Source organism: Danio aesculapii, chromosome 25 (assembly GCF_903798145.1).
Source record: "Danio aesculapii chromosome 25, fDanAes4.1, whole genome shotgun sequence".
Taxonomy (NCBI): Eukaryota; Metazoa; Chordata; class Actinopteri; order Cypriniformes; family Danionidae; genus Danio; species Danio aesculapii.
Window position 1 is genome coordinate 36,072,115 of NC_079459.1, and position 14,969 is coordinate 36,087,083.

Sequence of the window (14,969 nt, forward strand, 5' to 3'; positions counted from 1 at the left end):
TCTGTTGTCCTAAAAAAAAAAACGTAAATAATAAAATCCTACACACACCTTAGGACAGTATTTCCCAACCCTGTTCCTAAAGGCACACCAACAGTACACGTTTTCAATCTCTCCCTAATCAAACACACCTGAATCTTCTCAGTAGAACATTAGAAGAGACTCCAAAACCTGATGGAAACGGGGCAGGGAAGGGAGACATCCAAAATATGTACTGCTGGTGTGCCTCCAGGAACAGGGTTGGGAAACACTGCCTTAGGAACGGTATTGCTGAACATTTTGGCGGTTTTAAAACCTTGACCTTTTCAAACCGCAGTATACCTTGAAAACGGTTATCGTCCCATGCCTAATTCAGTTATTGTAAAAAGGCCATTTCGATCATCATACAGTAAACATCCATCATCTCCTCATCAGTGAATACGTTTACATGGACACCAATAATAGGATTTTAATATGATTAAGACAATACTCTGATTAAAATTCGACCATGTACACAGCGATTTTTGATTAATTTAATCCCATAAAGGTCGTAATCGAACTAAAGAGAAATCGAATTAAGACTTTAGTTGCATTACTGAAGTGCCGTACAGACATGTAAACACCATAACCAAACTATTATCGTTGCGACAGGAAAGTCCATACACACACGACTGTCTGACAATATTATCTGCACCTACTGAGTCAGTAGCCGCGTTTCCACTATCGCGCCTAAAGCGAGCGAGCCAGGGCGAGCCAAGGCCAGTCGCGTTTCCACTATCACTTCCGGGGCGTAATCGGGCCAAAGCGGGGCTTCCTTGGGGCCAGCGTCCGGCCTTTTTCAGCCCGCCGAATACCTTGGGCCAAGGAGGGCCAACTGGGGCTTCGGGGCGGGGTTACGTACAAAGGCGGAGTTTTCCTGTCAGGTAAAGAAGAGACAAGATGCTTTCTTCCCTTACATTTGTTTTGCTATCGCGCTTGATCAACTCACTAAGAAGAAGAAAAAATGGATAGCAGACAGTACTGGTCAGTTGAGGACACCAGGGCTCTTCTGAACATTTGGGCCGAGGAAAATGTTCAGAGGCAAATAGACAGCGTTAAATGCCGCCGAACTCGAATGTCCTTATCCAGGGATCGCTGTCTGGCCTTACACCAACAGACCACAAACAGTAAAAAAGCAATCGCTTCGGTGTTCTCCATCTTCCAGCTCTCGTAGTGATGCCAGGTTGTGTTTGTGGTTATAATTTGAGTTTTTTGTTCCCGCTGAAGTGGGCGGGTTGTGTGACGGGTTGTGTGACGTTTGATTCGGGGGACATTCTGGGGGCGGTGTTTGCATGACGCGCTGCGAGCAACTAGCCCGACAGTGGAAACGCGACATGATTTCGGCCTCATTTCTCAACCTCCCGGGCTATTGGCCCGGCCTGGCCCGATTAAAGCCCTGGCTCGCACTGGCCCGATAGTGGAAATGCGGCTAGTGAAGACCACAGACACCTGCATCGGAGGTTCAGTGTGCGGTATCAAAGTCCATTGAAACTACACTCTTCCAGCAGTTCATAGTTTCATCCAATATCTCGTTTGTCAGGGGGCCATGCATGAAATGTTCCTGAATGAAAGGGAAAGTGGCAAACTGCAGTTAAAGTCAGCAAATTAAAAATGAAACACCTGAAATTACATAAAACTCCGGAGAAAACGTGGATTGCGCGGTGACGTTAATCGAATTATGTGTAAAACGGGATCATGAAAGGAACATTCAAAAAGCAACTCATGTAAACGCCTTCATCTTATTATTCTCTTAATTAGATTCAGTATTTGCCTGCTTAATTTGAGTATTTGATTACTGATGTGCTTGTAAATGTAGTCAGTGACATTCACTCTAAACCAGGGCTGCCCAAACCTGGTCCTGGAGGGCCGTTGTCCTGCATGGTTTTGTTCCAACCCCAATCAGACACACCTGGGCTAGCTAATCAAGCACTTACTAGATTTGCTAGAAACGTCCTGGCAGGTGTGTTGAGGCAAGTTAGAGCTCAATTCTGCAGAACACCGGCCCTCCAGGACCGAGTTTGGATACCCCTGGTCTAAACAGTTACTTTACTTTCTATGTGCGATTCGACTGGACAGGAATCACAGGACTGATTTCTCTAATCCCCATAATAAAGTAGTGACTGCAGGATGAAGGAAAGTATTGGAGTAAAAGAACCGATACCGCACTAAAACTGTACTCAATGGAAAGTGAAAGTACACATTTATAAAACGACTTAGTAAATTACAATTCCTGCGAAAAAACTACTCAATTACAGTAGTTTGAGTATTTGTAACTGTTAATTTACACAACTGATTAAACAAAGTTTCACTAGACATACTAAAATGCAAAATTACTTAAAAAGAACACAACATTTAGTCAATTATTTAACCATATATTTACCAAAATAATAAAACAAAACTACTAAAATTTAAATATATAGTAAAAATGAATAAATATGACCCATTTACTGTATAATTGGCAGATATGTTGGATTTACTTTACAATTTAAGTGCATAAATCTTAATTTTCCCCTATGTACTGTATGTTTTGAGTGTTGTTTAATAACTTTATGGACCGTATGGTCACACAGCACTGATAATACTCTGTTTGGTTTCACTTTAAAGTCATTATCAGATGTGTTTACCCAGCATGCATCTCTCTGAGTGTCAGAAAAGTGGACGGAAGCAAAGCTCTTCCTCATGTTTGGCAGTTTTGTGGGATCTTAAATTACTGTGATTTACTGTCGGACTACACACACACACACACACACACACACACACACACACACACACAGACACTTCTGCTTTACAGACCCCTTTCTGAAGCGCCGACAGATGCTAAAAACATCAACACAGACTAGAATCATAGTGCATGGTACCGGGAAAATAATGCGATATGTGATAATATTGTTAAGTAATGGGATGACAATATTTCTTGTGATATAACATTTCCCTAGAGAAATGCTATTTTTAAAAATTGTTTATTTATGACATACTCAAATGATAGGTAATAGATCTATTTCTGCTCTAATTTATATTGAGGCTAAACAAATAAACAATGCACAAAGTCTCTCAAAAATTCTGTTATCGCAATAATAGTGTGTGCAATATACATTATAAATTACTTTTATTTTTATGTATTGGTTGTTTATCTAAATTTGACCAATCAGATGGGGTCGTACTATCTTTAGCCCCGCCCCCTAATTAATTGCTGTCCTGCTATTAGGTGGAGCGACACAAAGCTGAACCCAGAGCTGAAAATAAACCCTAATGGCGGGAAAATGACAACAGCCAATCAGAGTCAGGATATCTGCGCAGCTTTGTTACTCATTCATAGTGTTTTAAAGACTACAAGTTCAACACACATTTTAGTCCGAATTAGAATTTATTTGATCTGAAAAATATATTTTATCTGTTTATTTTAATGACATTATTAAAAAAATAAACGATTTGCTAATAAAAATAGCATTTTTATAGGGAAAATATATTATAATAAATATCACAATACTCAACAACAATATTGCATGCATTTTCTAGCATCGTGCAGCGCTAATTTAGATGTTAAAACACTATGAATGCGCAGATATCCTGACTCTGATTGGCTGTAGTCATTTTCCCGGCATTAGTGTTTATTCTCAGCTCTGGGTTCACTTTTGGGCAGCTCCAGCCAATCGCAGAACAGCAACATCTAGTGGGGAGGGGCTTCTAGGATCGTATGGCGCCATCTGATTGGTCAAATTTAGATAAACATCCTGTAGATTCAGCACTCAGCACTTTAATTTACCAAAAGATAATAATTTACTGCAAATATATTAGTATTTCAGTTCCTTATATGTATTTTGTGTTTATTTTAACAGTGCCGATGAGAGATTTGATGCCACTTTTCACACAAACGTTCTGGTCAACTCGTCTGGATATTGTCAGTACCTGCCGCCAGGTAAAATATGGCACAATTTCTGCCTGTTATCATGAGATTAAACTAAGTTATGATGCATTGGAAATGTGCATTTATGAGTTGGCATCTTGGTGTTTCCACTAAGCATTTTTTATATACCATATTCCTAAATGTGCATTAAAATAAGTGAACAGCTATAATCTTCACTACAAAGTGTCCTTCAGAGGGCGATGTGTCCTATTTGAAACGCACCATTGATCATCCTGAGTTTCCCAGAGGGCATTTCAACATCACCTGAAGACAGAGATGGTGACGTTTAACATGGTTCAGGGTGACCTTAACCCGTCTCACACACACACACACACACACACACACACACACACTCTCTCAGCTCAAACTCTGCTGCTTCAATTATCGTGAGGAAACAGGCGCCCTAAATCAAATCCTTGGTTAAGGTGTGTTTTGCAGGTTAGTGCGCGCATATAAACGTAAACATATTTAACATAATTGTGTTTATTTTTTGGCGGTGGTCAGGGTGGGGTGAGGAAATATGTTGTTTTTAAAGATATGTAACAGTGGATTCAAACGGAGCTTCAGCGTCAACGCTTAACAGAGGGCGTGTCTGAAGTTGGGGCTGATGCGATCGGCTAGTATCTGAGCTGGTGTATTTGCATACAGCGATCTAATTGGCTGACACTTCCGTCAGCACTTGAAAAGTTGAGAAAGTCCAACTTCTGCCGCGAGCAGCAACACTGAAGCAGCGTTGACGGATCCACAATGCAGTTCGGCAACGCCTGACGTCACCCATTCAAAGTGAATGGGAAGCGTTGAAGCTGACGCCCCGTGTGAATGGGGCGTAAGTGTGTATTCTGCAAGCGAAACGGCTTATTTCTTTAAATTGAAAAAGTATTTGTGCACCAAATATAGGCCGTTGGCTGAAAGAGATGGCAACAAACATGTAAATAGAAAAAATAACTTTTATATTAAGAAATAAAGACATAATTGTTGATAGAGTTTGGGGACCTTTCGTGTTGTTTTAAAAGGTGGTGGATTTGGAAATGTTTTATTGGAGATTAGTAACGGAGGTGATGTTGTATTCTGATGTAAAATACCGAGAAGCCTTTTGTTTTGTTTGTTCATTTGTTTGCTTGTTGGTTTACGTCAGGGCTATTTAATTGGCGGCCTGAGGGGCGAACCCGGCCGCCGAGGCAATTTGTTCCAGCCCTCCAATTAGTGTGACCAAGACATCAGAAATAAATTTAGTTCAGTCGGAAAAAGGTCGCTGTAGTTATGAAGTAACGCACGTCTGTTTAATACAGCACGAGCTGCAGTTGAAGGCTGCGCAGAGCGTGAGTCACCTGACATTAAGCGAGTGGCGCGAGCAGCTGAAAACATTTGAATATGTTTGTAGAAAAGACCGTTTGCACAATGCACTGATATCATTATTAGGGATGCAACGATTAGCCGGTTTCATGATTAACTGCGTGCAGTGGACAGTGGACTTGAACCATTCATGAATCCGTTCAGATGATTTCTTGTTCTGGCAGGGTCACTTTTAGCTTAGCTTAGCATAATGAATTGAATTGGATTAGACCATTAGCGTTTCGTTCAATACATTTGTAAATTACTTGTAAAATGAGCCTTTTTCAATAGAAAATGGTGGAGTGTTCCTTTAAAGGGGACCTATTATGCAGAAATCACTTTTATAAGGGGTTTAAAAATAGTGTGGGAACAAAGTGTGAATATAACCAGCCTCTAATGGTAAACAGTCTGCAGAAACACTTTGATCGACATTCTCTCTTTGTATGTGTCATCAGAGGGGGAAAGCCCTGCCCACTAGTGACCATTTCTCCCTCATTAGCATATGACATCAGTCTTGTTTTCAATCTGCCACTATGCTGACACACAGGCATTAGTAGCTCCTCCCTCTTTTGAAAATCTCATTTGAATTTAAAGCGACAGTCGCCAAAACGCCAGAAGCTTAAAGCTCACACAACAAGTGACTCGCAACGGCAAAGCGACTGTTCATTTCAACGGAGGGCTGGAGACTTCCGGCTTCGCAAGCAACAGCGAGGTGTGTAGGTGTGTCGAACGAATCCTTCAACTTTAGGCAAATGACTTTCTTGAGTGACAGTCACAGGAGCATCAGTCGAGCTAGCGTGATCCTGTCTCGGCTCCAGCAGAGGCCGGTTGTGTTCTCCGTGCTGTAGATCTACATTTGCTCTGTGAATATCACCATAAACGTTACCTGAGCAACCTCAAGGTGGGAACGCCCACTAGCAACTTCGATTAAGGCGACTGGGAGCTACAAAGTCACTGCTAGTGGGAATGAACTTAAAAGGGTCAGTTTCAGAGAGTTAGGAAACATTATCTGTGTGTTATTTTGAGCTGAAACTGAAACACACACTGGAGACATCAGAGACGCATTTTACCTCTCATAAAATGGGCATAATAGGTAAATTAGTAATCGATAACAGAGAGTCATGGACGTAAATATTGGAAAGCTCCTTCAGACTGAACTAATGCAACATTTCCCACAATGCATCTGTGGTCAGGCATCTTCAAGAGCACGTGCTACATCGATGTGCGGTGGTTCCCGTTTGACGTGCAGCGCTGTGATCTGAAGTTCGGCTCCTGGACGTATGGCGGCTGGGCTCTGGATCTGCAGATGATAAACGCCGATATCACCGGATACATCGCTAACGGGGAGTGGGATCTGGTCGGTGAGTTTTACTCTTTCATTTGGTCATTTCTGTTCATTTTTTCCATGGTGAGTTTTACAGATTCATTTTGTTGCTTATATTAGTTTTTTTCTAAAGTATCTTCAGTTTTTTTCCCTTTTTTGTTGTAATTTTATACGTTTAACTTGACAGAAAATGTTATTTTAATTTTAGTTTTAAAGTTTTAAATTTTTTCTTTTTTATTTGTTTTATTTTAGGTGTTTTTATTTATTTGTTTTTACATTTTTTTTATTTCACTTTAATTCTCAGAACTTTATTTTGCCCATTTAGTTTACATTTTTTATATATACACTTTTTATTTTTATTGATTTATTTCTCAGTTTTATTATTAATTTAATCTTTTTTAGTTCACTAATTTATTTATTTTTTGTCATTTTAGAACTTTCACTTGAAATAAAATGCCAGTTCAATTTTAGTTTTAAAGTTTTACATTTTTTTCTTTTTTATTTGTATTATTTTTAGGTGTTTTTATTTATTTGTTTTTACATTTTATTTCACTTTAATTCTCAGAACTTTATTTTGCCCATTTAGTTTACATTTTTTTATATACACTTTTTTATTTTTATCGTTTTATTTCTCAGTTTTATTATTAATTTAATCTTTTTTAGTTCACTAATTTATTAATTTTTTGTCATTTTAGAACTTTCACTTAAAATAAAAAGTTTGTTTCGTATCTTGTGTATTTGTAATATTTTTAGGGCTTTTTATTTATTTATTTTTACATTTGATTTCTCTGTTGTTGTTTATTTACTTCATAATTTTAATTATTGAATTTGTATTATTTTATTTTTATTGTATTTCTCAGTTTTATTATTTATTTATTTTATTTTAGTTCAGTAATTAATTTCAGAACTTTAACTTGAAAGAAAATGTCATATTAATATTTGTAAACTAATTGTTTTACATTTTTCTGTTTACTGTATTATTGTTGTTATTTTACATTTATCAGTTTAATTTATTTGTTTTGTAGATGTTCAGAAAATGTATCTTTACTTCTTGTTTTTTTATCATTTTAAAACTTTAACTTGTAAGAAAATGTCATTTAACATGTAGATTCAAAGTTCTAAGTTAAAAGCTTTAAGTTTTATTTTTTAGTTTATGGGTTTAAACCTAAATTTGCCCATTTATTTGACAGTGCAGTATATCTTTAACTTAAAAATAAAATGTCATTTAAATTTTAGGATTAAAGCTGATATTTTTTCTATCATTTTTGTTATTTGCATTATTTTGAGGCCTTCTATTTATTCATTTTTACATTTTTATTTCTCTGTTGTTGGTTTTTTAGTCAATTTTAACTTTATTTTGCCCATTTAGTTTTTTGGTATAAATATTTTTAAATATTTAATTTTATTTCTCAGTTTTATTATTTATTTATTACATATTTTTATTTATTTATTTATTTATTTGATTGTTTGTTTATTTGTTTCATTAAAAAAATTAGTTCACCAATTTGTTCCTAATTAAACGTCATTTTGCCATTTATTTGACTGCATTTCTAACTTTGTTTACTTATAAAAAAAAATTCATCTTCAGTTTTATTTATATTTTTTATTTTTGTAATTTTAGAACTTCAGCTTGAAATAAAACACTATTGTAATTTTTTGTAAGTAATTTTTTGTAAGTTTTTTTTATTATTTATATTATTTAAATTAATTAATTAATTTTCCTTTGGCTTAGTCCCTGATTAATCAGGGGTCACCAAAGCAGAATGAACCGCCTATATTGTTAATGATTTTATTTTATTTAACTTATCAGTTTTCATGTTTTTAATTCATCAATTGTAATGTAATTTAACCCCTTTATTTGTCAGTGCAATATTTGTAACTTTACGTTTATGAACTTGTTTATATAGCGCTGGTCTGTACAGTATATCATAATGCGATGCGTGATTTGAGGCAGATGTTGAGAAATGCTGGATGAAAACAAACAAGTTTTACATAATAGCGTCTGTCATGCGTAATGTCACACACACACACACACACACGCACACACACACACACGCGCAGTTTTCAGATACTCTCTCATGTGAAATCATCCGTTTGTTCATAATCAGTATTTCACAAGACGCCCCGATTAGGATCTGGCATTTCTGTCTTGCAGAAGGATATTAGTGCAGATTAAAAGTGCCAGAGGCTTGGAGAGATTTTAATTGTGTCATTGTTACATAATATAAATCAAGCCAAACAGAATTATCCATCTGCATGAGCGTGAAGATCAGAAATGAGTGTTCATAAAGTGGATTCAGTGGTGATAAATACAGATTCTGAGGGTTATTTTCTGTGTTTTAGGATGTTTGCTCTGTCTTTTACCTTTACTTGAGGTTAAATTTTAGATTTTAGACTGGATTTTAGATCATTCCCGAAGAAAACATTTGCTAATTGGTTGCTAGGGTGCTATGGTGGTTGCTAAGGACTCAATATGCAGTTGCAATACTCTAGGGTGTTGTTTTGTGATTGTTAGGGTGTTGCTATGGGGTTTCAAGTGTGTGTTGAGTGGTTGCCATGGATGTTACTATGTTGTTGCTTGGGTGTTGCTATGTGGTTGTTGTGGTGTGACTTTGATGTTTTTAGGTTGTTTCTTAACAACATTGTATAGGGTTGTGGTTTGTTGCCGAGGTGTTGCTATGCAGTTTCTTGGGTGTTCGTATGTGGTTGTCAGGGTGTTGCTATGTTTTTGCTAGGGTTTTCCTATGTGGTTCCAAGGTGTTGCTGTGCAGATGCTTGGGTACCAGGGTGTTGCTATGCATTTGTTTGGGTGTTTAGGGTGTACTTCGGTTAGGGTGTTTTAGATTTAGGGTGTTGCTATGCAGTCTTTTAGGTCTTATGGATGGTTGCCGTGGTATTCTTATGTAGTTTCTTAGGTGTTGCTGTGCAGATATGAAGGTGTTATGGGTGGTCACCGTGGTGTTGCTATGCATTTGCTATGTTGTTCCTTTGTTGTTTCCAAAGTGTTGCTGTGCAGTTGCTAGGGTGTTATGGGTGGTTACCAGGGTGTTGCTATGAAGTTTCTTGTCTGTTCCTGTTTGGTGACCAAGCTATTGCTGTACAGTTGCTAGGGTGTTATGGGTGGTCACTAGGGTGTTGCTGTATATTTGCCTGGATTTTCCTTTGTAGTTTTCAAGCTGTTACTGTGTAGTTGCTAGGGTGTCATGGGTGGTTACCAGGGTGTTGCTATGAACTTTCTTGTGTGTTCCTATTTGGTGACCAGGGTTTTGCTGTTCAGTTGCTATGGTGTTATGGGTAGTCACCAGGGTGTTGCTATGATGTTTCTTGTGTTCCTATTTGGTGACCAGTGTGTTGCTGTGTAGTTGCTAGGGTGTTATGGTGATCACTAGGGTGTTGCCATGCATTCGCTAGGTTGTTCCTTTGTTGTTTCCAAAGTGTTGCTGTGCAGTTGCTAGGGTGTTATGGATGGTTACCAGGGTGTTGCTATGATGTTTCCTGTCTGTTCCTGTTTGGTGACCAGGCTATTGCTGTGCAGTTGCTAGGGTGTTATGGGTAGTCACTAGGGTGTTGCTGTATATTTGCCTGGATGTTCCTTTGTAGTTTTCAAGCTGTTACTGTGTAGTTGCTAGGGTGTTATGGCTGGTTACCAGGGTGTTGCTATGACGTTTTGTTGTGTGTTCATGTTTGCTGACCAGTGTGTTGTTGTTCAGTTGCTATGGTGTTATGGGTGGTGACCAAGGTGTAGCTATGAAGTTTCTTGTGTGTTCCTATTTGGTGACCAGAGTGTTGCTGTGCAGTTGCTAGGGTATTATCGGTGGTCACCAGGGTGTTGCTATATATTTGATTGCATGTTTCTAGGTGGTTTCCAATGAGTTGCTGTGCAGTTGCTAGGGTTTTGTGGGTGGTAATCAGGGCATTGCTGTTTTATGACATTTTTTGCGGTTTTTATATGGTTACCAGGGTGTTGCTGTGCAGTTGCTAGAGTAATATGGGTGGACACTAGGGTGTTGCTATGCAGTTTTTTGTGTGTCCCTATTGGGTTTCCAAGCAATTGCTGTGTAGTTGCTTGGCTGTTATGGGTGGTCACCAGGGTGTTGCTATGCAGTTTCGTATGTGTTCTTATTTGGTAACCAGGGTGTTGCTATGCTGTTGCTAGAGTCTTCGTGTCTGGTTTCCAGAGTAATGCAATTAAATTGCGGTGCTACAGTGTCTTACTACACAGTGACTATGATGTTATGCTGAGTTTCCAGGATGCTGATATGCATTTGCTAGGAGGTTTCCATGTGGTTGCCAGGGTGTTGCAATGCTTTGCTCGACTGTTTTGTCTTGACATGTGTCTGTGTATTGCAGAGGTGCCGGGCAGGAGGAACGAGAAGTTCTACGACTGCTGTAAGGAACCGTACCCTGACGTCACCTTCACCGTGGTCATGAGGCGGAGGACGCTGTACTACGGGCTGAATCTGCTGATCCCATGTGTGCTGATCTCCACACTCGCTCTGCTGGTGTTCCTGCTGCCTGCCGACTCCGGAGAGAAGATATCCCTGGGTGAGACGCCTGCAGAAACACGTTATTACATTAGAAAACATTACATTCACACATAAAAATACAGTTGGAGGCAGAATTATTAGCCCTCCTGTATATTTTCCCCCATTTCTGATTTTTAATGTGGGTCACACTTCTAAACATAGTTTTAATAGCTCATCTCTAATAACTGATTTATTTTCTCTTTGCCATGATGACAGTAAATAATAGACCAGATATTCTTCAAGACACTTCTATACAGCTTAAAGTGACATTTAAAGGCTTCACTAGTGTAGGTTAATTAGGGTAAAGTTAGGGTAATTAGGCAAGTCATTGTTTAACAGTGTTCTGTAGACAATCCAGAACAAATATAGCTTAAAGGGGCTAATAATATTGACCTTAAAATGGCTTTAAAACAATTAAAAACTGCTTTTATTCTAGCCGAAATAAAACAAATAAGACTTTCTCCAGAAGAAAAAATATTATAGCAAATACTGTTTTCCTTGCCCTGTTAAACATTATTTGGGAAATATTAGAAAAAGAAAATAAAGTTTACAGGAGGGTGAATATTTTTTTTTTTCATTTCTTTTCAAAACAACAAAAAAGACATACAATACAAGTGTCAAAGGTCACCGAATACAATTTTATTTACAACAACAGAAATTAGTCCACAGCACTCGGAAAATGTGGAATATTTAAAACTTTTACATTTACCACATTTCCTGAGTGCCTTGGACTAATTTCAGTTGTTGTTTTGATGAATCCCTTACCCAAAGAGCACCGACCAAATATTTGAGGTACCCCTGAGCTCTTTTTGTTTGTCTTTCACAATTTTGTTTACATTCGTATTTGTGTTTGATAAAATGTTGCTATATAAAATTTTGTTAAGGGTTACATATCAAAGATCAACAGGCTCCGGATATATACAGTTGAAGTCAGAATTATTAGCCCCCCTGTGAATTTATTTTGCTTTTTTTTAATATTTCCCAAATGATGTTTAACAGATTCAGGAATTTTTTACAGTATGTCTGATAATATTTTTTCTTCTGGAGAAAGTCTGATTTGTTTTATTTCGGCTAGAATAAAAGCAGTTTTTAATTTATTAAACAACGTTTTAAGGTCAATATTATTAGCCTTTAAGCCAATTTTTTTCGACTGTCTATAGAACAAACCATCATTATACAATAACTTGCCTAATTACCCTAATCTGTCTAGTTACCCTAATTAACCTAGTTAAGCCTTTAAATGTCACTTTAAGCTGTATAGAAGTGTCTTGAAGAATATCTAGTCTAATATTATTTACTGTCATCATGACAAAGAGAAAATAAATCAGTTATTACAGATGAGTTATTAAACTATTATGATTAGAAATGTGCTGAAAAAAATCTTCTCTCCGTTAAACAGAAATTGCGGGGGGGCTAATAATAATTCTGACTTTAACTGTATAAATAAAAGCCCCACAATAAAATTAAAACAATATTTTTCTTCTCAACCATTTACCCCAGCATGCAGAAATGTTATCGGCTTGTTGTCTCAAAGAAAGTGTCAGTACTTCCATATCATACACCTCTTTTACAATATCATGCCATTCACCTACAGATGGAGGATCTTCCTTGAGCCATTTCTTTGTAAAGGCCTTTTTGCTAGATGTTAATAGTGTATTAAGAAGATATGCATCATTTTTTGGTATTTTTGAAGAGTAAATTCCCAGGTACACAGTTGTAAAATTACATTCCAGATTCAATCCCATTATTGCATTTATCCCTTTATTTAAATCTTGCCAATTGGTGTGTATAATATTACAATCTTACAATCCCAAAATATGTGGAGATGATCAGCCAATACATTTCCACATTTTCTCCAACATTCATCAATTTTTTTGATCTGTAGATTGAAAGGATTTTATTTTAGGTGTCATAAAGTACCTGATTACATTTTTCCAAATAAATTCCCTCCGTGCATCTGAATTAATTGTGATCATCTGTGTTTCCCAAATAGTTAACCATTCCTCATTTGTTATAATTATATTGGCTTCCTTTTCCCATTTCTGTTTTATACACATTGTTGAGTGTTTCTTTGTTAATGTCAGACAGGAATAAATTCTTGATACTAGTTTCTTATGGCTCGTTTCCACTGACTGGTACGGTACGGTACGGTTCGGTTTGGTATGGGTCACCTTTATCAGGCTTGCGTTTCCACTAACAAGGGTACCCTTTTGGTGGGCGTGGTGTATGACAGAGAGTTTCAGTCGACGTCATTCTCGCTCAAGGGAATGTCTACAATTAAGCTGTATGGGTCGTTCACATATCATATGAGAAGCTCTTCTCACAAAACAGATGCTTTACACACATAAATACTTGTGTAGAAATGTTTATTACTAACTTTTCAATGAACATGAGTTGATTATAACTGCAGATCAATGACAGTGCGAAACAGCCTACTGTAATGTCTGTAATTATATTAAATAACCAAAAAAATGAACATATATAAACACAAACAGCCCCTTACAGTCTCCGATATGTTACCAAATACAGAAGAACTACATATAGCAGACATTTTGTCAGTATTTAGGTTCAAAAACAACACAAATTATAGCCTACAGTCAGTGTAAACCTCTCATCTGTGTCTGTAATCTTCAGCAGCACATGTAGCCTCTGTTAGAGAGTAATTCTGTCATTCCCGGTTCATATTAGTCCAGCAGGTGAAGATAATAAGTTAGTTATACATGGCCTTTTGTTCATGTTTGCTGAATAATAATGTGCTCCTTTTTTCCCGGCTCCTCCTTTGTTTCTTCACGCTTCACTCTTGCGTTTGTCAGTGTCTGACAGGATCGGGTTTCAAAAGCACGTCAATAATCAAGCGCAGGTTATTATCATCAGCTCAACAAGTTTGTTATTTCAGATATAATGTTAGACCCGCGCGAGCGCTAGCAAGAAAGCGAAACCGCTCGTGCCTCAGACTGGCTCGTAAAAAAACTACAGGGCACAGGGTAAAGCACAGGCTCTTCTTCTTCTTGGATTTGTGGCTGTTCATCAAGACAACAACAAGGTTTGTTTGAGCCCAGATCGACCATGGCTCGTTATTATATGTATTTATAATTCCGCTATAATCTCTCGCTGTGTATTTCAAACATGGCGGTTTTTTTGTTTTCATTCTGGCTTGTTGCGTAAGCGAATGACATATCTCTGTAAACTAATAGCGTTCAGCTGCGCGTGTGGCTCCGCCTTTTGGTACCCTTTCTCGTGAAAAAGTGGTACGGTACGGTTCGGTTCGGTACGCTTTTTGACAGTGGAAACGGCCATAAAAGCGTACCAAATCGAACCGTACCGTACCACTCAGTGGAAACGGGCCATTATTCACCTTCTTTTTGTAAAGGTTGAATAATTTTGACTTTAAATGTAGAAAGTTTTTTTTATGCTCATTAAAGCTGCCATTATTTGATCAAAAATCTAATTAAAAAATAAATTAAAAATAGTAATATTGCATACCTGTGTAGACCATTTGATTGCCATTGATTTAATTAGTTTTTAATTGAATATGCGTGTTTTAACCACACTTTTAAAAAGTATACTTGAATTTCAGACATGAATTCAAGGCCTGGAAAGTACTTAAAAACAAACACAGGTCCTTGAAAATGCTTGAATTAAATTACTTAATAAACTTCAATTAGTTGGTGTTATTTCAACAGTTGTTCTGTGCTGAATGAAAATTTAAATAATTTTTTTTTAAATTTATAATTTTATAATATTTAATTATAAATTTAAATATTGTACAGTAACTATGACAAATAATATATGTTTATTAATATTTCAGAAACTAAGTTAATTAGGGTAAGTAGGCAAGTCATTGTATAACAGTGGTTTATTCTGGAGA

At 37.2% G+C, this 14,969-nt stretch overlaps 1 protein-coding gene across 1 annotated transcript in view; it reads left to right on the forward strand.

The window, feature by feature from the left end:
• Positions 1-14,969, forward strand: part of LOC130219228 (neuronal acetylcholine receptor subunit alpha-7) — a 40,033-nt gene that overhangs the window by 14,277 nt on the left and 10,787 nt on the right. The window contains exons 6-8 of the mRNA XM_056451544.1: positions 3,852-3,931; positions 6,445-6,612; positions 10,926-11,120. Coding sequence (XP_056307519.1) covers positions 3,852-3,931; positions 6,445-6,612; positions 10,926-11,120 — 443 coding nt within the window. The remainder of the gene's footprint in view (positions 1-3,851; positions 3,932-6,444; positions 6,613-10,925; positions 11,121-14,969) is intronic.